The 27609-nt window shown below is 44.3% G+C and overlaps 1 protein-coding gene across 1 annotated transcript in view; it reads right to left on the minus strand.

The window, feature by feature from the left end:
• Nucleotides 1–27609, minus strand: part of LOC124593983 — a gene marked incomplete at its 3' end in the record, with an annotated part of 89522 nt that overhangs the window by 51388 nt on the left and 10525 nt on the right. Inside the window, exon 2 of the mRNA XM_047132338.1 lies at nucleotides 11755–12163. Coding sequence (XP_046988294.1) covers nucleotides 11755–12163 — 409 coding nt within the window. The remainder of the gene's footprint in view (nucleotides 1–11754; nucleotides 12164–27609) is intronic.

Consider the following 27609-nt stretch of genomic DNA (forward strand, 5'->3'; position numbering starts at 1 on the left):
GAAGTCTCAGATCTACCACGATCGTCCGACCTCTTCAGGGATACTTAAAGAAAACATCTGCCGGAAATTTCTCACCATACCTACTGATATACTGTACAGTGCTGTCCACAACATTGTCCGTCGACTAGAGGTATTGTTGATGAATGACGGACAACGTGTAAAGCACTTGTTAATAGAGAGCACCGCCTTTGGTAAATATCAATTGTTACGTTAATTATTGCTTCTGTATCCCATAAAGTACTATCTTTTGGTCATTTTGTACAAATTTTTTTGTTTCAATAAAACCCCACTCATTTCGGGCATATGTGTCAATTTATACTCTCTACCTATATCATTTCGTGAAGTACTGAATTTTCAAATGTTAACGGACTTTTGGGTCACCCTATATTATTTATTGCATCTGCAATTTACGCATGGTCGTTGTCAAGCATTGTGGGATATTGTCGAGCGGACCCCAATACCCCGCAATGCTCAAAAATGTCCTTGTGGCGAAACTGCATTTGCAATGAATAGTATTTTCCTAGCTTAAAGCAGAACAAGTTAATTCAAAAATTGTTCCGATAGGTTCAGATCAGGTGAATTTTCTGGCCAAAATATCAACATGAGTTCACTAACATGCCTCTCAAACCACTTCAACACGTTTCTAACTTTGTAACACGGACAGTTATCCCGCAGAAGATACCGTCAACACCGGGGAAGACATCAAGCGTAGGGAATGCGGGTCGACAGCAACAACGTTCACACAGTCCACAACTGTCATAGCGGTTTCGAATGCTGCCACAGGTCCCAAGGAACCTCAGGTAAATGTCCCCTATAGTATAATACTTGAATTATGGTAATTGAAACCAAGAGCTGTATTGTAATCCAACGTCGTTTATTCATACAGCTATTAGTTTCAAGTCGCACCCTCCAATTGCAATTGCAGTGCCCGAGATTTAATATAATACTGCCCCAAGTGCCTGGGTCCGTGACGTGGCGCATGTTTTGAGCAGCCGTCCGCATTGATGGTAGCAGCATTTAAGGACACAACTAGCGACCTGACATAACAAGAAACGCGATTTATTCGACCAGACGATACGTTTCCATCGATGATTCTGTTCTCACTGGAATCATAATTGACTATGTCACTGGGTCAACATAGAACAGTGCGCACCGAAGCACTTATGCCTGTTCGATCATATGTGCCTCAGATCATTGCCAGTGGTGCTTTATAGAGAGGATAACCACTCAACACCCACACTCTGTGACGAGACATGGACCTACAACACAATATCGCCTGTTTGTGGTCTCACCGTCCTTCAACCACTATCAATAGGTGCTCAGCCGAGCAGTTTCACCGTTTCCGAGATGATCGTTCAAATGGTTCAAATGGCTCTGAGCACTATGGGACGCAACTGCTGTGGTCATAAGTCCCCTAGAACTTAGAACTACTTAAACCTAACTAACCTAAGGATATCACACACATCCATGCCCGAGGCAGGATTCGAACCTGCGACCGTATCGGTGGTGCGGTTCCAGACTGTAGCGCCTTTAACCGCTCGGCCGGCGATGATCGTTCCTAAGCATAGCGTCATAACAATATGTCCTATGTCAATGTGACTTACGTCAGTGGAGTTCCTCATTTTCGGCCTGTATTGTCGCTAGCGCAAAGTAGAGAGGATTTCAAGTTCACGATAATGAAGTTAATGGAGGCATTTGAACGAGGCGGATTGTTATGGTATGAGGGTGGTTCTCATGGTTAGCATGTGGTTAGGGCTTAAGAGAACGCTCAATGCCCAAGGATATTAACCCATTTTACTGCACTGTGTTTGTGTGCAGTAGAGGAACAGTTCGCAGATGATGACTGTATCAGCGTGACAATGCATTCTCTCATAAAGCAGCCTCTAGTCTGTGAAAGATAACATTACTGAAATGGACTGGCCCGCCTAGAGACTGTACGTGAATCTAATGGAAAATCTTTGGAATAATAATTAAAATTTGTCATAGCCAGGATTCGAACCCGGATCTCTTTCCTCATTAGGCAGGAATGCTGACCATTACACCACCACAGCACTATGGTTAACGTTGTTGCACGGACTAACCAAGTCAAGTGCCTTTTCCAACACAAACTTCAGTTCATATCTTTAGCTTATTGCCAGGGCTCTCCGGCACTGGAATAGCATTGGACATAATGGGGAAGTCCTGTACCTCAGGTCAGCTTATAATTAAATTTTCCCCAAGACATCAAAGGCTCATCTTTATCTATGATAATGATGGAATCTGAAGAAATGAATTAAAATTTGTGCCACGGCCGGGAAAAATTAATTATAAGATCCAGTAAGATCCATAAGATCACCTGAGGTACAGGATTTCCCCGTTATGTCCAATGCTGGGATGCTATTTCCATGCCGGGGAGCCCTGGCAATAGTGACGATTAATGGGAAGAATAAGCTGAAGGTATGAATTGAAGTTTAGGTTGGGGAGGGCACTGGTGTTGGTTAGTCTATGCAGCTATGTTAACCGTAATGCTGCGGTGGTGTAAAGGTCACCATTTCTGCCTAGTAAGCAAGGCGACCATGGTTCCAGTACTAGCCGTGGAACAAATTCTAACGCATTTCTACAGCGCCCATCATTATCGAAGATAAAGATGAGAGATTAATGTTTCGGGGAAAATTTAATTATAAGATCTTTGGAATAATTTATAACGTCGACTTCGTTCCACATCTGGCGTCCAACATCACAACCTTCTCTGGTTTCGGTTCTTGAGGAAGTATGGGCTTCGATTCCTCCATTGGACGTTCAAATACTACCTTAAAAATGTCCCCTGCAGAGTTCAAGACGTCATGAAGCGAAGGGTGGACATATCCCATATTAATGTCGGCTAATTGGTGTCTACTTTTGAGTAGATAGTGTATTTTCCTTGCCCGCAACGCCACCAGGAGGCGCTCTATCTCGCGGTTATGATGCTTTGGCTCTTCAACGCAGACCGCACCTTTAAAACTTCCTTTACTTTAGCACTGAGAAGTCCAGTAGCATAGGTGACCGCTTCAACGCAGACCCGTTTGTTGGAGAGAGTCTCACATGCACATGTAGGCGGAAATGTGAAAAGACGCCAACCAACGAATCTGTCATTTTTGAGGCATGGGCTGTGATCGAACGAGGGTCAGTGTCCCCAATACCAGAACATCCACAGCCTCTTTTCAGTTAAGCGAATGACACTGACAGTGGTTTTCAATCTTCGGTTGTCTAGAGCCGAACAACTAATGTGAATCGTGTTCGCGAGCAGACTGCGGTTGAAGTGAAGTGCGGCTGTAGAATGTAGTGGTCTGGACTGTTATGAGCTATCAAGCTAGCCAGATATTTTTCCCACTCTTAATTTATCAACTTACGTAGTTTTGCAACATGCAGGAGAGTTTAGTAGAGTGTAATGGCCAGAACTGTGCCCTGCCCTGTGTACCTACCCTGCCAACCATGTTGTGGCGAAGAATATTCTTGCGCCACCAGAATCCTGAACGGCTGCTTCCAGACCGAGCACCACAACGGCATAGCGATTTAGCGATTTTTCGTTATGAAAAATAAGTCCCCACTACAAGAGCGCTAAACGAAATGTCTGTCAGCAGACTAATAATGCCGCATATAATTGAACAGATTTTGATGGTTCATAAAACAGAGAGTTTTTTTCCAGCCATTACATTATTGATCATCAACACGGACTACAGGATTTCGTCAAGTCTACGATTGCCGAATTCCACCTTCGGACAGACTGACGATTCGAAGATCTATTACAGATGTGTTGCAACTTGAGAACTTTCCCTTTTTCTCGGTTTATCGTAAAGGTTATAATTGTTAATATTAAATTGAAATGAAAGGACAAGTCCTATCTATGTACATTTTGGTCGAACGTTCTGTAACAGAAACTGCTTTGTTTGGGATGGTCAAGTTTGTGTTTGTTTGTAACAGAAAACAATAAGAAACCTTACCTTGCATTCAGACTGGCGAGGTAGCCGCCTCTTTTTTTTCCCTTTACTAAGAGTGATGGGGACTTCATTCGTTAAAATGATCTAAAGCCAGAGACGGTTAACCTCAAATATAACATATTATTGTGACTGTCGATATCCTAACTTCAAAAGGAAATCACTTACAATCGAGCTACAAATATTTTCCGCTCTTAAGTCACAACAACGACCTTTGTTTAACAACGTCATGTTTAATTCTCATTTAAAAAATGATTCAGTTCAGTATCCAGAGCGAACAATAACACCAACAATAAACTTATGAAGGAAAAAAAAATACATTTTAGTCGAGATGGCGGCTACAGTCAGCCATTGTTCTGAAAATAATTTAGTATCAGACACGGTCATACTAATTTAAAATTAAATGACGTGTTTTTGACAGCATCAGCCGTACTCAGATCATAAAAAGACATGCTGTGGCTCAAGGTCAACATTACTAAAGCGAATTTGTTCTTAACTGACGGCGTTATTTTCGCAGTGGTGAGGCTGAAACACAACTTGTGTTTTATGAACCGACCACTCCGTTTGAAATCAGGGTGATTGTGTTCGACATTAAATTATTTTCGAAACTTTTAGAGGTTCTTCAGGGATATTTTCCGACAGTTTCGTACAAGGGACTCGTGATCTCCGGTGGCGTCTTACGGAATAATTTTATTTCGTTTAATATCTTACCTCCACTTATTTTGGTATCCGGACTGCGTTGAAAATATTTGGATAATGGAACAAATGTTGCAGATGTGCACTGTGTGAAATGTTTAGAAACAAACTAGTTACATTCACTTACTATATTCGCTGCTGACAACATTAATGCTAACTATTCGCCCTGAAGCCTGTATTCAGCACAGCTCGATTCTGTCTTGGATTTTTTAAGTTTCCGCTGAGAACGTTGAAACAGAATGGATGGGTTTATTTAATGAATAAATGGCCAGTAAGCACCGTATGGGTTCTGTGAAATCAGTGGGAGAGCGGCAAGCCGATGCCGTGCTGAGCTGTTACGAGTACAGCCGAGACATTTTGCATTACTCTGTGTTTCGTGTTTTACAATTTCGATATAGCATTTTAGAAGATTTTCCAACGTCGTGAAGATTTTGTCATTGAAACGACTGGGGTAACAATCCGAAACTATAAAACTTACGTTATTTCTCTGTAACGAGCCACCGGGTTCTTTATACCAAAATATTCTGAAAATATTAGTGAGCGGATTTTGAGTTCGTCTTGTATAATCATGTCTTTTTCTGAGAACAATAAATCCGTAACAAACAACAATAAGAAGCAAGAGAACTGCTGTATGACACTAACAAAGCATCTGTTCTAAAACTAACTACACTAGACACTTGCTAATCCAGCCATCCCTTGCACATATGAGTGCGGATTAGCAGAATTGGTGGATTACTGAGAGTGTCTGAAATTTAGTTTAAGGACATAAGGGCTATATTTTATTAAATTCAAAGAAATGTTGAAAATTGTTCAAATGGCTCTGAGCACTATGGGACTTAACATCTATGGTTATCAGTCCCCTAGAACTCAGAACTACTTAAACCCAACTAACCTAAGGACATCACACAACACCCAGTCATCACGAGGCAGAGAAAATCCCTGACCCCGCCGGGAATCGAACCCGGAAACCCAGGCGTGGGAAGCGAGAACGCTACCGCACGACCACGAGCTGCGGACAAGAAATGTTCATTTTCATTTTCATAGAAAACATAGCCTTTCAGAATGCACATATGCAATACGTAGCTCCCTACGAAATATGTCCCGGATTTTCAATTGTTGCAATGGTGGTATGCGACAGTGGCATGCTTCATCACGCAATCGCTTTACATTCATCAATGTTTCTACAGGATGTTCAAGTTAGCTGCATATCGTACTCTAGGAAAATTTATGCAACAACAACACCGTCAGTGTGAGAAATTTTCGTCCTTTCTCCTCCAACGTCCTCTTCTTCATCACTTTCATCATTACTTTCCTGCGCGCTTTTCATTATTTCTTCATCTATTAAAATTTGGCCTATTTCACAGATTTTCTCATTCAGCCACTTAGCAACACCTTGATACCACACACATCAAAAAAAGGTTTACATCAACTTGGTTCCGAGAGTTCCGGAACCTGTACAGAAAATTGGAATAGAGATCAACATAAACATTATTTCCGCCCTTTCTATTGATCCTGAAAACCACACAGTGCATGTTGTACCATCATACAGGGAGCCTTCAGAGGTGGTGGTCCAGATTTCTGTACACACCAGTAATACCCAGTGGCACGTCCTCTTGCATTGATGCATGCCTGTATTCGTCGTGGCACACTATTCACATGTTCATCAAGACACTGTTAGTGCAGATTGTCCCACTCCTCAACGGCGAATCGGCGCAGATCCCTCAGAGTGGTTGGTGGGTCACGTCGTCCATAAACAACCCTTTTCAATCAATCCCAGGCATGTTCCATAGGGTTCATGTCTGGAGAAAACGCTGGCCACTCTAGTCGAGCAATGTCGATATCCTGAAGGAAGTCATTCAAGATGTGCACGATGGGGGCGCAAATTGTCGTCCATGAAGACGAATGCCTAACCAATATGCTGCAGATATGGTTGCACTATCGTTCGAAGGATGGCATTCACGTATCGTACAGCCGTTACGGCGGCTTCCATGACCACCAGCGGCGTACGTGGGCCCCACATAATGCCTCCCCAAAACAGCAGGGAACCTCCACCACCGGCCGCTGTGGCCGAGCGGTTCTACGCGCTTCAGTCCGGAACCGCGATGCTGTTACTGTTGCAGATTCGAATCCTGCCTCGGGCATGGATGTGTGTGATGTACTTAGGTTAGTTATGTTTAAGTAGTTCTAAGTCTAGGGGGACTGATGACCTCAGATGTTAAGTCCCATAGTGCTCAGAGCCATTTGAACAATTTGAACCTCCACCTTGCTGCACTCGCTGGACCGTGTGGCTAAGGCGTTCAGCCTGACCAGGTTGCCTCCAAACACGTCTCCGACGATTGTCTGGTTGAATGCATATGCGACACTCTTCGGTGAAGAGAACGTGATGCCAATGCTGAGCGGTCCGGTCGGCATGTTGTTGGGCTCATCTGTACCGTGCTGCTTGGTGTCGAGGTTGCAAAGACGGACCTCGCCATGGACATCGGGAGTGAAGTTGGGCATCACGCAGACTATTGCGCACAGTTTGAGTCGTAACATGACGTCCTGTGCTGCACGAAAAGCATTATTCAACATGGTGGCGTTGCTCTCAGGGCCATAATGCACAGGTAGCGGCCATCTACTGCAGTAGTAGCCCTTGGGCGGCATGAGCGAGGCATGTCATCGACAGTTCCTGTCTCTCTGTATCTCCTCCATGTCCGAACAACATCGCTTTGGTTCATTCCGAGACGCCTGGACACTTCACTGGTTGAGAGACCTTCTTGGCACAAAGTAACAATGCGGACGCGATCGGACCGCAGAATTGACCGGTAGGCACGGTTGAACTACAGACAACACAAACCTCCTTCCTGGTGGAATGACTGGAACTGATCTGCTGTCTCACCCCCTACGTCTAATAGGCGATGTTCATGCGTGGTTGTTTACATCTTTGGGCGAGTTTAGTGACATCTCTGAACAGTGAAGCGGACTGTGTCTGTGATACAATATCCACAGTCTGGGAACCGGTGTGCTGCAAAACTTTTTTTGATGTGTTTATAAACTGTTACGATCAGTTCTTCATTCTCACTATTTCGCACAACCTTGCGTTTTCCCAACTCGCTCTCCGTTTGGGTTACGTACTGTCGAATAACATCTTTTGATGTCAAATAATTGCCCGTCCACCAATGTACTCACCAACAACGGCAACTGTGAAGAACCTCTGTTCAGAATTTCTGCTTAGGGCCTAACATAATGTGTCTGCTTTTAGAAACCACGATACCAACTGCAAGGAATGGTCACATTTTCAAATATGTATAGCACTGTTTAATGTTGTTGTTCGCGCTAATTCACTGCTCTGTGCATTATTTCTGCTTTAGCGATTAGAGTCCGGTTGTGGGCCGGATTACTGAGAGGCAAGCCAGCTGAAGGCCAGATAAGCGAGAGTTTAGTGTAATTCAAAAAGTCGCACAGCGAACACACAAAAACTGCAGAGGTGCCAGCCTTACACTCTAATGCACCAGCATCATATTTACTGACTTCAGACAACTTTATGTCTCAAGGCGTACTCCACGCTTGTAGCGCCCTATCTGGGTCTCATCTAATAAGCTAGCTGAGAAAAACAGAAATGAAGCACTGGCACCCCCGTAAGATCTCTGAGAAACGATGCAGCGGTTCGAGTTTAAGCCTTTCTTGCGCGATGATTTAAGGACTGCTGGGAAAGTTCCTCGCATTACCCCATTACACGAGGAGACGAGTTATGCTTCCCGACCGCTAGATAAGCCGGCCGCATTACAAATGTCATCGTAAGTAACCGAATGCCGCGGCCGCAAGCACCACCCACTTGCGTCCTTGTATGTGTGACGAGATGAGGGACATAGTCAACAGACTGTGTGCCTGATGATGTTTGGTTGTGAGTATAAAATATATGATGGATGGACGGCGATTTCGACTCAGAGTCGGAAGTTATTAGATCACGGATATGTTCTGCGAGTATATATTAGCAACAGTGATGAGATTATGAACAGGATGACTGTAAGAAGTCGGGCAGAAAAGAAAATTAATGTAGCCCCACAGTAAACAATAAGTAAACACAAAAATTGTCTAAAATAAGCGAGAAATGAAATCTGTCACCCACTCGGTACATTGCAGGGCATAAAATCTTCAGTAAAAATGCTTTCAGATAAAAATCAAAGGAAATAGAAATAGGTACCGAGTCTTTAGAGATGTAAACTGTAGACAAGAGGAATGAATGCTTAGAGTGATGATGCATATTGTGATCATGATGCAGCTGGGAGAGATACTACATCATTAGTGAATCGCGGGCACGTCAGCTGTTGCAGATGTAAACATTGTAGGATAGAGAGAACACATGAGGAAGTTCCTTTATTGTAGCAGACGTTAAAGAATTATTCCACGGCTTGGATAAAAGGCCTTAAATGTACTCTTACGGTAGATTTTTGTTACATTCGCATTGTACTCCACGTTTCAGGTTTGTACCTATTATCTAATAGCGCATTATGTTTGTCAATAAAACAGATTTTACGCATTATAAAACGCTCTTAACCTAACCGAATGTTGCAGCCAACTTGTTTCCTTATCTGCTTTGCGTTTATCGGCAATTGGTTAGCTTCTTCTGAGACAAAAAATTGTTACTACGTCGAAAAAGTCCTGATGTACCAAATGCTAATGAACACAGAACATGCAACAGACTTCGAAAAAGTCCTGATGTACCAAATGCTAATGAACACAGAACATGCAACAGACTTCTACAATGAATTAAGTTCGGATTAATTTGCAGTTAATCAAGTGTATTCCTCTACCAAGAACGATGTATGAAATCATGATATCATAGACGCAAACCTGAAATGCGTAGCAGAATGTAAAAGTAGCACACATATTTATGTAAAATAAATCATTTTGTCAGTGGTCACAGTCATTCCCCTGTAGCCAATCTTTCACCAGATTAACGGACATTGAAGAGCTAATATGGATCTCGATGTTTGACCTGAATTGGCTTCGAACTTTATATGAAGTATAGACTACACTTTTAAATTAACAGTGATAATAAGGTACGACATCTGGATCACTGCTGGCTGAAACTCCAAAAATACATTGACGGAAAAAATCATAATACCAAGGAGTCATGCGACATAAACAAAACTTGATAGGTGCTGTAAGGATACACGCTGTAAGGATCGTGAGTTTTAGTTACGTTTAAGTCTGAACGTGATGAGTTGACCTCAGTCAATAATGCATTTAAGGCGACAAAGGCGCCGTTATAATTGGAACAGCCGGCCGCCGTGGCCGAGCGATTCTAGGCGCTTCAGTCCGGAACCACGCGACTGCTACGGTCGCAGGTTCGAATCCTGCCTCGGGCATGGATGTGTGTGATGTCCTTAGGTTAGTTAGGTTTAAGTAGTTTAAGTTCTAGGGGACTGGTGACCTCAGATGTTAAGTCCCATAGCGCTCAGAGCAATTTGAGCCACAATTTGAACGAGGTCGTGTAATGGGGCTACGAGAGCTGGCTGTTCCTCTGTTATATTGAACAAAGGCCTGACATGAATGTTGCCACTGTACGTGAATACTGACAGTAGTGATAAGGAGAATGAAAAGTCGCAAGAAGACCGGAGTCCGGAAGGCCACGTAGCACTACGGAGACGGAAGACCATCGTGTTCGGCGTATGGTTCTGGTGCATCGTACTCCATCTGTAGCAGCAATTTGAGCAGCTGTTGGCATGGCAGTGAACTAAGTGTGACAGTTCGGTTGCTTCATGAAAATCTCCGAGCCAGGCGCCCTGTAGCGTGCATTCCACTGACCCCAAACCATAGCCCTTTGTGATTTCAATGGTGACAAGCGATACCTTATTGGAAGGCAGGATTGGATTGTTTGGGGGAAGAGACCGAAGAGCGAGGTCATCGGTCTCATCGGATTAGGGAAGGACGGGGAAGGAAGTCGGCCCCGTGCCCTTTCAAAGGAACCATCCCGGCATTTGCCTGGAATGATTTAGGGAAATCACGGAAAACCTAAATCAGGATGGCCGGACGCGGGATTGAACCGTCGTCCTCCCGAATGCGAGTCCAGTGTGCTAATGGAAGGCAGGGTGGAGGTCTACTGGTTCCACCTCGGTGCCAGTGATGCCCCTGTATTGTTTTGAAGGAGCCCAATTAAGGGCCTGCAACCAACTCTTTTGCGTGCTAGACGCACTGGATGTACACTCTGGCGTGCGATTTTATATGACAGCAGGAGTACTCTCATAGTCATCCCGCACACCATAAATGGAAATTTGTACGTCATTCTGGTGAGTCGACTTGTTGTGCTGCCATTCATGAACAGCATTGCATGGGGTGTTTTCTAACAGGATAACTCTCGCCCACATAACTCTGTTGTAACGCAACATACTCTACCAAGTGTAGTCATGATGCCTTGACCTCTTCCATCATCAAATCTGTCTCCAGTTGAACACATATCGGACATCATCGGACCATAACTCCAGCGTCATCCAAAAACAGCATTAACTGTCTCTATACTGGCCGACGAAGTGCAACGGGCATGGAACTCCATGCAACAAACTGACATCCGGCACCTGTACAACACAATGCATGCATGTTCGCATGTTTGGATTCAACATTCTGGCGGGGGCACTATTATTAATGTGCCAGCATTTCACATTTGCAATGGCTTATCTCGCGCTTACATTAACCTGTGAACTTGTGATGTTAACCACTTCAATATGTTAACTAGAAAAATTCTCGGAATTCTGTCCTAGACAGTTCTTGAAAATACGCTGCGCTACATTAATTACTTTTTGTGTTGCGACTTTTTCCGTCAGTGTATTATGCGAAAATATAATTATGAGTAGTACCTGGGTGGCTCAGCTGGTAAGAGCATAACCCCATGAAAGCAATGGTCCGTGTTTGACCACCGTTCGGTCCAAGGTTTCGAATTGTGCATACAGCAGTAAGTCCTTGCGAGTTACGATGGGAGGGAGAGAGACGGGGAGGGGAGGAGGCAGGCCACACAGGCATGTAAATGCTTCTGGCGTTGTAAATGCAGCCGAGCACAGCATCGGCATTCGGAGAGTAACAGGCATCGGCTCCGATTGCTGCCGGCAGCCCGCCTGTCGCTGCTCACGAGGAATGCGGCGCACGTGTGGCCCGCCGGCCGCCGGTGCAGAGCACAGGCGTGTTGCCGCGCTGCGCGCACTCCGGGCCCCGGACGCCTAAGTAAAAGGCGGCGGCTTCCCAGGCGCGCATTAATTGGGCCCGATATGTGGGTCTGGGCCGCCTTTGAGGTGCCGCCGCCGCCGCCGCCGCCGCCACTGCCGCCCTTCCGGATTCCACGCTGCCCGCGCCCACCTGCGGCCCGTGGGAGGCGGGCCTTCGCGAGGCGTTGCCTGCCGCTAGAGGCACGTCTGCCAAATAGCCGGGCGGCAGGTCGTCGTCCGTAGTCAGGCGAACCAATCCCCGAGAAACAGAGCGTACAAACAGCAGTGCGGAAAATTCTTCATTTTCTTTTGTTACGTACCACTCTCTACTTACGTCTACAACACACCATCATTACCCTACCACGTAAACATTGGGGCTACACTCGTCTGGTGAGAGATGTCCCCGGGGGGAGGGGGGGGGGGGGGGTGATCGATCGGTGTGCGGTGGCGGTGGGGTGAGTGGACTGCTGTAGCCTGTCGTGGGGTTGTATACCTCTCCGTCGTTTCTAGGTCCCCGGTTCCATACACTACAATGCGTACCATTAAGGCTATTTTCGTACCAATTTTCCACTCTGCTGTGCTGGTAGTTCATTTGCAATCGATGTCTTATACACCTTCATCTTCAGGCCCTCAGGTTAGTTAGGTTTAACTAGTTCTAAGTTCTAGGGGACTGATGACCTCAGATGTTAAGTTCCATAGTGCTCAGAGCCATTTGAACCATTTTTTTGGTACACCAGGTGACACAATCAAGCGCCAAATGAATCCACTCCCACTGCTGGTTGAACGACGGGAGGGGCGTCACCAGAGGAGAAATGACGCATTCGCAAATTCAAATGGTTCAAATGGCTCTGAGCACTGTGGGACTTAGTTGCTGAGGTCATCAGTCCCCTAGAACTTAGAACTACTTAAACCTAACTAACCTAAGGACGTCACACACATCCATGCCCGAGGCAGGATTCGAATCTGCGACCGTAGCGGTCGGGCGGTTAGAGACTGTAGCGCCTAGAACCGCTCGGCCACCCCGGCCGGCGCATTCGCAGAACGCCGAAGAAAGGAGAGTAGCAGCAGACCGGCGTGCCCAAGATTATTCGAGTACCTAACACGACAGCAGACGGACTGACTACGTGATCGCCAATGGAAGCGCGTACTGTTATCCGGTATGAATGGACATGTGGGACTAGTGTGTCCCTTATCCATGAGCGCCTGCAGACTGTGTACGGTGAAGAAGTCATCTCAGATAGTTAGCCGCTGGCGTTGCATGTTCAGAGAAGGACGGCAGAAAGTGGAGAGGATGGAATTCGAAGTGGGCGTCTCTCCACATCTACCAATGACAAAAACATTGCTGCAATGCAGGACATGATGTTAGCGGAGAGGCGCATGACGTTATCAGAAGTGGCGTCCACACTACGTATTGGTCGTGCCCACGCCCATCACGTGCTCCGTGATGTTCCTGTATTTCCATCTTGTGTCATGGACCGGGACTACGGGGGGCGAAGACTTGAAGAAAACATCAGTAATTTTATTTAATAATTTTATTTAGCTCCCAGTTTCGGTGGTTCATTGCCACCATCTTCCCTGTTTACGAAACTAGGTAAGTCATCTAGTCATTTATGTTATTGATGGGGCCACTATTACCAACTGGTTTCTGCAGACTTGTTCTCGGCAGATGTGGATCTCGTTAGAGATGTGAAGACTCTACGCCTGCCCAGAATAAGTCTGACCAAACCAGTTGGATATAGTGGTATCCACGATAACACAAACGACTAAATGACTTTCCTAGTTTCATGTAAAAGGACATGAAGATGGTGCCAGCTCTCCGCCAGACTAAGATATTTTCACCTTAATTTCGTAGATGGGCGGTGATGTCAAGAAGAAGGCAGAAAGAGGCTAACGCACAAGAAGTTAATCTACTATGTATGCACAAATATGCCGTTCAGCGTCGGAGAAAATCTAATCACCCGCATGCCCAGCTTGGTACGAAAACCTAATGGCTCAAAATGGCTCTGAGCACTATGGGACATAACATCCGAGGTCATTAGTCCCTTAGAACTACTTAAACCCAACTAACCTAAGGACATCACACACATCCACGCCCGAGGCAGGATTCGAACCTGCGACCGTAGCAGTCGCGCGGTTCCAGACTGAAGCGCCTAGAACCGCTCGTCCACCCCGGGCGGCCATTGTTACTGTAATGGAATAAAATAGATCTTGGATGCAGTCAGTAAGGCGGCTGGTCGGAAGCGAGAATAATATGGACGTCAGAACTGTAGGTCTTGATCAAACCCAACACAGCGAAGTGGTGCAGTTAAAACACACCGGGTTCCTTTTCGGGAAAGCAGTGGTTCTAATCCCCGTCCGGCCATCCATATCCAGGTTTTCCGACGAATGGCGGGTGGTTCCTTTGAAAGACTGTGGCCGATTTCCTTACCCATCCTTCTCTAACCTATTCTTCCCAGAACCATTCTGTGAAACTACTGTCAATAGCGTTGCCCCAGTTTAAGTGATAGACACAGACTCAAGCATACATGAAATCTAAAGACAATCCATAGAAATCCATGTGCCGAAGGAATATAACAAATATCTGTACATACATTATTTTGAATGTAGTAACTCCCATGTGGGGCTCATACGATTTGGTAGATTCGTTCCTGTCTCACAGCAGTCTGCTACTAGCCTAGATTCTGTTTTACTGATTAATCCAGACAAATCTTCGAAGCCGCAGAAACGTCACTGAATAGTTCCATATTTTTGGACCACTACCTATCAGCCCGAAATTTTTAATTGATGTAAATACATGCTCTGAAACCTAATCGCATTATTTCTGATGAACTAATTCAAGCCACAGAACTGCAGATATGAGTTCTCAAATCAGAAGAATAAAAAAACTTGTTTCAAATGGGAATTCATAGTCGTTCAACTCATTAAAAATCTGTGCTTTGACCTAATATTCTCAGAACTTGCGGGAAACCTTCAAACATCAGCGATAAAGTGACGAATACATGACTATATCAGATCTCAACGCACTCAAAAAAAGAAATAAAAAAATTAAAGTTGTGAAAACCTTAGTGATAATTATCCAGCAGATTTCTGATATCGATGAGTATATCCTCTCTCTATCTGGAGTAAAAGAAAGCAGATACTAACATAGCAATATTACCTCATTAAGTTCACCAGAATTATTAAGTTCTAGTCGATGGTAGTCCTATTTACACAGAAATGATGTTTTATTTAGTGTGTGGTAACACAAGTAAAGACCATAGTACAGTGAAAGCTCTTCTGTGCATTTAACCTCTTCATCGTTGTTGATGTTTAATAAATGGTCAACAATGATTCACTCAGAAACATAAGTTTCTGACGCAAACATTCCTGGTTATCTTCAGAGTGTCTATAATGGCTAGCAGGCTTAATATCCTCGGGTAGTCCATGTTCTACGGAAGGAGTATAGGGATACTGGACTGAGTTCAACTCATTACTAAACAATGTACAAGTACCTCCACGCCAGCCTTTAATGATAAATGAAATACTAGTGAAATTATGTTGGTAGTGTTACTACAGGATAGTGGGAATAGCAGACGGGTAAATCCTGAAGGGAAGCAGTTGTCCTACTGGTGCGCACACAAATTAGGCATTTCAAATGACTGACGCCGGCCGCTGTCAGTGGAAAGGAGCGGAGGACTCGGCGCCGTAATGTACCGGGTTCTCACGACAGGAATGTCCTCATTTACTCCCCGCTGCTCGTGACGCAGACACTCCAGAAGCTGCGAGGCTGGAACAGCTCACTACACGTCCAGGGTCCCGAAGCTCAGGTGTCACTGCTTAGCTGCCAGCCATTGGTTCTGCCGTATAGAGTTACACCGGGTTTCGGTATCAGTAGACTAACGACCACCTGAATAGGTGTCTATGCGTGAAAACGCCCTCTGCTCCGCTGACATATCAGTTACTGTGCACTGTCTTCGACACACAGACCTTTTGAAATGATTCAGAATTTGGTTAACTGATCTTATTTTATTCTTGTAAGTATTCGATTTCTGTACAAGAAAACCTTATTTGTAAACAGTTTGTGTTTATTATTGGTGCGTTACGTCACTGCGTTGTTCCTTCCATCTTTTCGTTATCACCTAATTCTTACCTCTGACGATGAGCACGTCTGTGAGTCGCAGCTGAAACCTGCACTGTGTAACCGCTGTTTGATACATCTCATACGTCTAGCTCATTAAGTACGGGACTACTGATCATTCGCTAAATTGGTAGATCGGGAAGATGAGTTTAATTTTAGCGTGAAGACAGTATCGCTCATGAGTTACTCCCGGGATGGTTTCTTCTATCAGATCAAGTACACTTTCTTCTGACCATCTTCTCACATAATGAACTTGATGTCAAGAGGAAGTGTAATTCCACTTTTTTCCCTCGCTTTTAATCGGTCATTGGTAACAATAGGTACACGGCCTCTCGAAGCGAGTGCGTGGAACGCCGCACGCCACACCCGTACACATGGAACGTAATAGGCTACGAGGAGGCAGCAAACCGACGTCGGCACACAGAATCTTTCAATTTTTGTCAGGCGATGCATCTGTGTCAGAAGTCTATGAATCGTGGTGAGGCGATGTTAAGCAAGTGGGACTTAACTAGTTCGAATCCTGAAGGTGAAAGAATTTTCCTCCTCACGTTTCTCCCGGCAAAGTTTACTGTACTCTATAACCCCTCTTTAATACGAATAATTTGCTTGTCTTGCTATCTAGCTCTGTGCCAATTTAAGTTAAACGTCTCCTATTCTCGGGACACAGATACTGAGAACCCTGTTGTGGTAACGGTGTATCATATGGTTTTGCCGTGTCAAAGTGAACGGAAAGAAAACTAAGAGGTTGATGATTACCACGTGTGAGCTTTAAAAATATTTCTTCATTTTACGCTATTTACAGATGCAGATAGTTACCAACAATAAATTTACACGTTTTTGATCCACAGAGACTTTGCCAAGCCAATGAAGTTGCTCATACAACGCTATCATCACATTTGAGACAGCATTAGGTACCCAAGAACAAAAATTACTTATCGAAACGTATGATGTACAAGACAAATTAAGTGCTAAATTAAGTGTACCAGGAAAACTTTAATGATCTTTGAGGGCAGATTCCTCAAACCAAAACAAGGGGAAAAAACATTAATCTATGTTCGAAAATCTTTCGTTTTATTTAGTTATTAATAAAGGGATATTTTACACAGTTTCTAAATGAGAAATTCGCAACTAATATTCAATCTGTGTTCCGATTACTTGTACACATATAAATACCCTTGCGGCATTTATAGAAGGATAAAAACTCTCACGGAGCCATTCACTCTGATCGCCAGCAGCAGTTTAAATTTCTTACACTACTGGCCATTAAAATTGCTACACCAAGAAGAAATGCAGATGATAAACGGGTATTCATTGGACAAATGTATTATATTAGAACTGACATGTGATTACATTTTCACGCAATTTGGGTGCATAGATCCTGAGAAATCAGTACTCAGAACAACCACCTCTGGCCGTAATAACGGCCTTCATAGGCCTGGGCATTGAGTCAAACAGAGCTTGGATGGATTGTACAGATACAGCTGCCCATGCTGCAGCTTCAACACGATACCACAGTTCATCAAGAGTAGTGACTGGCGTATTGTGACGAGCCAGTTGCTCGGCCACCATTGACCAGACGTTTTAAGTTGGTGAGAGATCTGGAGAATGTGCCGGCCAGGGCAGCAGTCGAACAGGACCTGCAACATGCGGTCGTGCATTATCCTGCTGAAATGTAGGGTTTCGCAGGGATCGAATGAAGGGTAGAGCCACGGGTCGTAACACATCTGAAATGTAACGTCCACTGTTCAAAGTGACGTCAATACGAACAAGAGGTGACCGAGACGTGTAACCAATGGCACCCCATACCATCACGCCGGATGATACGCCAGTATGGCGATGACGAATACACGCTTCCAATGTGCGTTCACCGCGATGTCGCCAAACACAGATGCGATCGTCATGATGCTGTAAACAGAACCTGGATTCATCCGAAGAAATGACATTTCGCCATTCGTGCACCCAGGTTCGTCGTTGAGTAATCACAGGCGCTCCTGTCTGTGATGCAGCGTGAAGGGTAACCGCAGCCATGGTCCCCGAGCTGATAGTGCACGCTGCTGCAAACGTCGTCGAACTGCTCGTGCAGATGGTTGCTGTCTTGCAAACGTCCCCATCTCTTGACTCAGGGATCGAGACGTGGCTGCACGATCCGCTACAGCCATGCGGATAAGATGCCTGTCATCTCGACTGCTAGTGATACGAGCCCGTTGGGATCCAGCACGGCGTTCCGTATTACCCTCCTGAACCCACCGATTCCATATTCTGCTAACAGTCATTGGATCTCGACCAACGAGAGCAGCAATGTCACGATACGATAAACCGCAATCGCGATAGGCTACAATCCGACCTTTATCAAAGTCGGAAACGTGATGGTACGCATTTCTCCTCCTTACACGAGGCATCACAACAACGTTTTACCAGGCAACGCCGGTCAACTGCTGTTTGTGTATGTGAAATAAGTTGGAAACTTTCCTCATGCCAGCACGTTGTAGGTGTCGCCACACGGCACCAACCTCGTGTAAATGCTCTGAAAATTTAATCATTTGCATACGACAGCATTTTCTTCCTGTCGGTTAAATTTCGCGTCTGAAGCACGTCATCTTCGTGGTGTAGCATTTTTAATGGCCAGTATTTCCCCTAAGGTCGAACAATACAGTTGGAGAGCCTCTGTAATGCTGTTAGATATTAGGGGGAGTACCAAGTGGGCCGAGGCGGGAAATGGAATTTGGACTGAGGAGGGAGGCGTGCAGTTGTGCAAATCCAGTGTGCAAGCGTGGCTCAGTGGTTAGTGCATATGCCTAGTGAGCAGGCAACCAGGGTTCGAATCCCGACGTTGGTACAAATTTTCATTCGTCGCTTCAGTCCGCGTATATACATCAGAGATCTCCATGACTTGAAAACGTCTCTGGTACCGTATAGTTGCATTTGTAAGGGTATTATTCACAGAAGGTAACGCCGTTTGGCATATCCGAAGTACTATAATGGGGAGTCCGTCAATGAAAAACACGACCATCGTTCTGATGGTCCCGATACTTTTGCTGTGAGCGCGTGAAAGCGCAGAAAGCGGACGCACGTAAAGAGAAGCGGCAGGTGTTGTATCGCCCACCCAGATAGGTGGCGAGTAACAGCTCGAGACGGGCCATAAGTTCCCACTGCCGCCGTCCCAGCGAGAAAGAGGTGCGGCCCTTGCACTGGATGCTCCCCGTCGGGAGTTTTTGTGTTCCGCCTTCACGGCCCGCCGCACCGCTAACGCAACGCGCCTCCAATGTCACCGCTTCGAGCGCTTCCTTTTTTTATGATCCCGTGGATGCAGGTTCGGGGCGGCTCGTTTAGCGAGCAGGAACACGCAATCTGCGTCATGTAAGCAGGCGCCGCGTCCGTGTTTCTCACACGAGTCTCAAATAATGCGTCGCCCGTTAAGGTTCCACGCGCTCAGCCTCGAGCGTATGCTTGACCCGTAAAAAGTTCGCTTCGGTCAACTGATTTCTTGTTAATATTGGAACTTATAAAACAAAGAGAAGCACGTTTCGTCACGGGATCACTTAGCAAAAGCCAAACGCGAGGTCGCGGAAAGGGATCGGGGGTTGGGTGGGAAGGGGGAGCACAAAATCCGAGAAAATTGCTTTGAAACAACTCATTTTCTTTATTGGCAAATTAAACATATTTCAAACGCGTAAAATCACGGAACATAGCAAGAGGCATGTAAAGTATTTGGCTAAGAGCAAGTTAACAAAACAGATGGAAACTGTGCTATTATTTTTAGGCTATCTTAAAATTGTAAGACTCTTTACTTGCACGCATGTAGAACTCCTATCAGTATTAATAACCTCATCTTAAATCGCACTAATATCGCGGTGAACCCAAGAACACGTACAGTATATAAAGTATTTGGCAATCAACAAGTTAAACCTTAACACTGTGCGGCTGATCCCGGCGGAGTTCGAGTCCTCCCTCGGGCATGGGTGTGTGTGTTTGTCCTTAGGATAATTTAGGTTAAGTAGTGTGTAAGCGTAGGGACTGACCTTAGCAGTTAAGTCCCATAGATTTCACACACATTTGAACATTTTGAAACCTTAACAGCCGGAAACTACGCAATTGACCTTGCATGTGTTTACAAATACAGAACTTCGCGTGCCTTGCGCAAAGCAAAATCTCAAATCATATCTTCTTTCTTCAGTTGATGCACCTCGTCGCTTTCGATTGAAAGAGTAGGTAGCCTGTTAAGGTGGTCCTGCGCCGTGGTAGGTCTTAGGAAGTTCTTAGTAAGTTTTAATTTTGAGAAACTTCTTTCTTCAGACATCACGATGACAGGTACCGTCAGCAAATTGCGATAGGCCGTGGTGATACTGGCATACGATTCTTTGAGCGAGCCCAAGTGCTGAAGTGCGTCCAACGCTGCCTTCACTGTAGGAGGAATCGTAAACCGCAGCAGTTTTACTTCTGAGACGAAGTCAAATGTGCCTACATCAGGTAGTTCCCCGCCTTGCAGGTAACTCGGTAGTTTATGGCAGGTCGTTTCAATGTCCTCATTTTGCATCTCACGAAGTTTGGACAGCTAAAAGAGAAATCCTAACTATTTGGAATAATTAATCTGCTGTTTGTACTTTGATCTCATGCCGCTGAAAGTTTCTTTGATGACCACCCAGTAGTAATCTAAATCTTTCTTCGGCTTCGTGCTGCTTTTGGTTCTCGTCGGCGACAATGTCTAGATCTCCAGTCTCGTCGAAAAATCGTATGCGCTTCTTTTGCTAAATCTGCCATGAATTCCTTTGCAGTTGACATAGCGGATGTGAACCCTTTTTCCCTGTAATTTTTGAGGAAGTCATTCGATCAACCTATTTCTTGTAGGGCGACGTTTAGCTGCGTATCTTCAGAACTTCACTAACCTCATTGATGGAATGTGTGAGGTCGTGCCATGTGATAAGAGCCAACATGAATTCGAAGGAGTTAATGGAAGAATATACTAAAGACAGTGCTTCAGATCGGACAGTTGAACCCTTTGTTGCTTTGGCAACCTTTTCGAGAGCTTCACAAACTTTCCCCATCTGGTATCTGACAGGTTTGATGCTCTCAACACGACTCCCGTCAAACTTCTGCACGTGTCTTGAAGATTAGTTCGGAATAGATCTGAGATTCCGAAAACAGACGTAGAACAGCAAAGTTTTAAACTTGGCTGCTTGGTTCGGTGGCCGTTTCTGTATTAAAATTGAAACTAATGAGCCCTCGATCACTATTATTTTTAGTCTTATTGACCAGATTTCAACACTTCTAAGAGTGCCTTCATCAGAATTAAAACATTTAAAATGGCCTATAACATAGTTACAAATTTATAGGAAAAGACATTTTTTATATAAAAAGTATAAGTATTGACTAGCAATAAAAGACAGGGGCAGTATTTACATGTCACATATAAAATAATTAACAGGCCAGAAGGGCTTTAGTCACCACATAAAGGGTCCGCAATAGAGCAGGAAGATATGTGCCCAAAACGCAAGCACCAGTAACGCCTCATGGAAGGCAGGACGTACACATCACACGAACAACACATAATCTTGACCTTCTCTGGGGGGCTACCTCCCCCAAAAGCCAGAATAATGGCACTGTTGTTGGTGCAATAGTCCTTCCGACCTTTCTGAACACTCTGAACAAGACCGGTCAGGAGTAAGGGACACAAGGACATCGCCAAGATGATCACAAGCATGATAGGTTGTAGATTGGGTGGAAGGAGAACATTCGATCAACAGTGAACTTGACCACTTTTTACTGAGAGGCTCTACTTCGGCAAACTTGTTTTCAGTATTTTCAAATAACGACTTTGTGGCAGTGAATATGTCGCCATCCGTCCTAGTGCAGACCAGGTAGAGGAGAAAGTGCTTCACTCCAAGCTGGGTACCTGGCCCTTCTCCCTGGGTGTAGCCTGGGAAGTGAAGGCCACCATAGGGAGAAGCATCCAATGATTCGTCACCAACTGAAGACACGGTTATAGAAGAATGGCCAGTCTTTTATACACAAAGCATCCACCCTGATACCACCGACTCAGATCAGGGACTCTCCCCATGGGCGCCACCCAGCGACAGAAGGGCCATCTGGCATGACGACCATTTTCCAGAGTTCTTATGCTCCAGCATGATAAGCAACTACTCCTAGGTCTATGTGGGAAGGCAACAGCTCAGGTTTCAGATGTGTTATTGCTGTGTTGTCAGAGGGCTCAGCCAGACAGGTATATAGTAGACCCACCACATGATCTAGCTACACCACAAGGACTAGCTACACGTGCTGGTGACCTAGCGGGGCTGAGGGGTCTATGGTGGGGATGGGTGAGTGAGGGAATGGGGGGGGGGAGAGTTATCCACGCCATGGATACTAGGGAGGGAGTTCCTCAACTAATGGCTCATATTACAGAAAGAAAATTGAGAAGCGACAGTCAAACTCCAATGGGAAACAAAAAACGCCAAAAAGGAAGGATGAAAAAGAAAAGGCAAGAGGAACAAAACCTCAAGGAATACAGGAAACCACTTGTATAGCCTGGTGGACATAAATAAGAGCACCAAGAGAGGGAATGATGGGGCAGAGGGGAAGAAGTGAGGTCAGGGAGGAAGGGGCACTGGGAAGGAAATGCATCCTGGGAACGGAGAATGGACTGCAGTAGCTCAGGGACCCATGTCCGCCGCACAAGAACTCACTCCGGGGGGGGGGGGGGGGGGAGGGAAGAAGGGGGAGGGGAGAGGGGGCGGGGGTCACGTATTCGTGCTGTCCCTTTTTAGCCTTTGTTTCATTTGCACCCATTTTGTGAAGGACGAAATGTGATCCACAGGACGTTCATGTCCTTGAAAGGCATCACTGCAACGGCTCCGTGAGTTAAATCCTTCGTGTTTGTAGAGTTTACTTGTCATATGCTGGCCGCTGTGGCCGAGCGGTTCTAGGCGCTTCAGTCTGGAACCACGCTGCTGCTACAGTCGCAGGTTCGAATCTTACCTCGGGCATGGATGTGTGTGATGTCCTTAGGTTAGTTAGGTATAAGTAGTTCTAAGTCTAGGGGACTGATGACCTCAGATATTAAGTCCCATAGTGCTTAGAGCCATTTGAACCATTTGAACTTGTCATATGCGGTGCGTCTTCAACATTGAAGAAATGGCAAGAGAAGCAATAGACGACATCTTTAGATTTAGAGTAAATGAACAAAACTCCTGAATTAATTTCACCGTTTGATAATTAATAGTCTCAAATTCTTTGGGAAAGCGCGTCCACCTTCATTTCTTGGGAATTGGAGCGTTAAGGGAATTTCCGAAGAACCCTTTTGTACCAGAATTTCCGTCACCGAAGCATGAATAATGTCTGACCATTCTGTCGGATCATTCAGATTAATTGCTAGTCCCGAAGGTTTAGCTAGATTTTACTCTAAAAGACTAGTGAATTTTTTTTTCGAATCTAATCTTACAGTGTCAGATGATGGAAACTCTACCATTGTCTCCTTACTCGATACTTCTCGTTCTGTAGTTTCTCCCTCTCTGCTTTCACCCATCGTTGCGCTAATCGACTTGCCTTCGATGTTTGATCAAACGACTGCGATGAACAGTTCACAAAAATTTCTTGTAGGGCATCTTTTTGTGATTGTTGGAATTCTTCCCGTAATTTTCTTCCATGGTTTTCCCCCGCCCCACCTCCGAATTCCTATTGTCTCTATCACGGCTTTCTAGCATGTTTAATCGATAACCTTAACCGAAAAGAAAAAAAGATACATGATTAAAACTTCTAGAATTACTCCCTGGACGTAAAACGTCATCTGCTGACATATCAGCAAACAATGAACGAAGAAAAGCTCACCTCTTTGATGCTGATGTTCACAAAATTAAAAACTACGCAGCGCCGCGCTGGTTCCAGAGGTACCAGATTTTGCCCAACGTGAGGATAGCGCACTACGTTTGCGCTTATCCCTCAGGCCGCCCATTCTTGATTAGACCAGAGACGAACTTGCTTAGCACTACATATCAAATAAAAATTCGTTTGCACAATTTCTTTGCATTCATGAAGTTTTACTTGTTCTGTCTAGCACCGCTCTTCACAAGGTCGGCGCGAGACCGGTGCAACCGCGATGCCGTTTCAAGCGCTGAGACAATAGCGACTGCTACAGACGATACACCCTCGCGACGGCCCTGCTTAAGAGACTCCAGTGGCGGTCACTACAGGAGAGGCGTTTTGTATCACGGAGAGCTTTATTGCTGAAATTCCACACGTGCAGGTGCACGCTATCAGAAGCATCGGTTAACTTATAACATCAGAAGAAATGAAACATTATAGATCCAACATATGTCTTCGGGAATGGAACAGGGAGGGGAGTGAAATACCAGTACCACCAAAAGCATCCTCCACCACACACCGCAGGTTCCCTACCGGACTACAGATGCGGATGTCGATGTATACAAGGTGTCCAATCTCATTTTGGCGTCGGGGACAACTATGTTAATTTCGACGTTGCCTCGATCAAATAGCCGTTACTGATATCGCTACCGAAATTCACTCGAATTACATCCCTAGCTATAAAATGAAATGTCCTGACTGACTGATGACTGTCTGACTGACTCATTGTCGGCTACCTCAAACTGATAAGGATAGAAACTTGAAATTAGGAGCGAGTGTTGATCTTATACTGTAGGCGTCGTTTTAAAAAGGGGTTTTACTAAGTTCCACCCATAAGGAGATGAAATAAGAGATGAAAAGGTTTTTGTAAATACGTCGCTATTTAGGCAGTTTTGAAGCTAGAACTACGAAAACTGGTATTTTGTTTCTCGGACAGAAATAAAGAAATACGTTTTTCAGCATTTTTGGAAATTGAGCCCTTGTTGGTTGAGGTAGTGAGTGAAAGCATTTTTAAAGCTACATCTGTGAAAATTAGTATTTGACTTCTTGGTTACAAATAAAAAGTACGTATTTCAGTTATTAAATTTAACGCCTAAGGTGGTGAAATAGCGGATGAAGTGTTTTATGAAAATATTTCATTATTAAAGCATTTTTAAAGGTAAATCTGTGGGAATTCCTATTTGGGTTCTAAAGAGTTGTGCGTTAGGGGATGGTAATATTTGTAGAAAAGTCTCATCAAGATCTGTAAAGTCATGATTAACAAAGCCCTCCGACTCCAGCGATCAAAATCGCTTTTCGGTCTGAAGCACATTCCGAAAAGACCATGCAGCTAACGGACTAATTATACTGAAAATTTAGATGATGTTACAATTTAAGAACAACACAAAAAATCGATTCAAGGTAAGCAAAAGAATCTCTGCAGATCATACAACCTACGCGAACGAAACAGCAGGAGCTAAGCTAGTATTCCATGGAAGATAGTGTTCATTCTAAAAAATTGGGCTGTTTAAAGTGGAATTGAGGTATGTTTTTGTTACATATATCATACCAATTAGCGATCGAGCTCTATTGTAGCTCTTATGTGAAGTATAGAATAAAAATTCATAGAATATGAGAATTTTTGTGCTTTTATTGTGGTCATTTGAACTGTGTGTCGGTCGGAGCCTAACACCACCCTCCGCGGAATCTAGCGCCGCCTAACTATTGTTTACGCCATTCTCAAAAGAGAGCAATCGCAACATTCCCCTACTTAATGTACTTTTATTTTGTAATTTCTTATTAGATCTAAAAATAGACTTATTGAATATGTGACGAAGGAAGGAAAATAGGAAGGAAGATTGAGGTTTAATGTTCCAATGACGAGACAGCATTAGAGACGAAGCACAAGCTTGTTTTTGGGACGGACGGGCAAAGACATCGATCGTGTGCTTTTTAATGTACCGATCCCGACTTCTGTCTTAATCGATTTAGAGAAATCACGAAAAAACTAAATGGCGCGACGGGGATTCGAACCGCCATCTGCCACACACAACTCCTGCGGTGCACATCATTGATCTATCTCACTCAGTGATTGTCTCATGCTGATCTATTTTGGCGCAAATATTACCTTAGACTCATTCTGATAATACAAGCGGTCACTGTAGCTTTTTCTGATATGTGAAATGATTTTCGGTTACGTAAGCAGACATACCTTATACAAGAAAACATGCTTTGCCTGAACCATTTTATTGTCACATAAAAATTAATTAAGTTCTTTCTTACAGATGCCAGAATTAGGTGGTACACCTTGTATAAGGCTCCCCTTCACCTAGAGACCACATGTGCGTCGCCTTGCTATTTGAGTTATGGTCACATCCTCCCTGCCTGATGAGTCTTAGTTCATTGTGGACTTGCCATTTGGTTCTGAAAACGGAAGCTTATTCCGTTGTACGTCAACTAAATGTACATTCTGTTATCTGTGATTCATGATCATTGTTCGTGGACTCTTTGGTATTAGCCAAATATATATTATTACCAGACACTGAGCCATGCCGGACCTTCTTTTGGAAAGCCTTCATTTTATTACATTTATGCCAAACTTCAAACGGCTCCCCTAAAGTTTTTTATGATTTCAGCGACATGTTGTATGCTATTGAATAGAGTGGGAAATATTTCAGAGATCGCTCAACTATTTATTAAGTAGTAATCACGTAAAACGTTTAAAACGCTAATGTGTGCTCCAGAAATGTGATTTTCATTAAGAGACGGGAAGTGAATAAGTAATGCCGACTCAACACAGAGACCGACATTTTTTGTCTTCCTGTGGCAGTTAGGTTTTGTAGAGTCACACTTGTATCTGAAGGCGTAGGACAGCAGGCAAATCACTGCTTTTAAATATCCAGCATGAACACATCACGTTTTTATCACACTGTTTACACTGTTAGAAACTTTCCTCACATCTACTGTTTTGATTCATCAGCAAAGGTTGCCAAGATTCTGTTAAGCAAGAAGACAAGAAACGAATAGTACATGTAGTTTACAAATATACATCTGTGTGCGGACTTCTTGCGGTGCACATGACGAAGCAGTCCGTCTTACGTCTGGATGCGTGTGAGAACTCATTAAAAACTACAACCAGCTTGAATGGTGCTGAAGTATAAGCACATGTTGTGCACACTTAATTGTTATCCCACTTACTTGCAGAGGAATCCTTGAAATGTAAAATGGTTCAGACGAAATTTGTTTGGTTCTAAAAGGTCTGTCTGCTTACGTTACCGAAAATCTCATGTTCTCTGATTCTTCTCATTAAATACCGTAGCATGAACAGAAAACTGATCACTGCGGGGAAAATTAAAAGAGAAAGTACAAACCTGATGTACGTGACCCTACAGACTGACACTGTAAAGGGTTTACGACCCGTTTATTCTTGAGTTTGAGGGTGATTTATGCTATGTGAAACACACATGTTAATATCACACAGTATTGTGGAACATTGACACAGCGCGTTTCAGTTTTTAATCGTCAATAGACTTCGTGAAACAATATGTGTGACGTATACTACCAGTCCGTTGTACAAATAGTGAAACAGATGCCCAGTACGAAGCCAGGAAAGGTAATGTACCCCTCAGCTCGTTGATACAACTTAATACGCAGGTAACATGTCTTACGTGATGAATTAGTCGCACATAGATCGGATGATAATATTCTTATACCCAACTGAGAGGTGTTTGTCTGGACATAAGATACCGATACTGAAATTTGTGTGTCCAGAATCTTTATACGGATATATGTCTAGATGATCACAACAGCTGGTACGTTCATTCCTGTTACA

This window comes from Schistocerca americana, chromosome 1 (assembly GCF_021461395.2).
Source record: "Schistocerca americana isolate TAMUIC-IGC-003095 chromosome 1, iqSchAmer2.1, whole genome shotgun sequence".
In the NCBI taxonomy this organism is placed as follows: domain Eukaryota; kingdom Metazoa; phylum Arthropoda; class Insecta; order Orthoptera; family Acrididae; genus Schistocerca; species Schistocerca americana.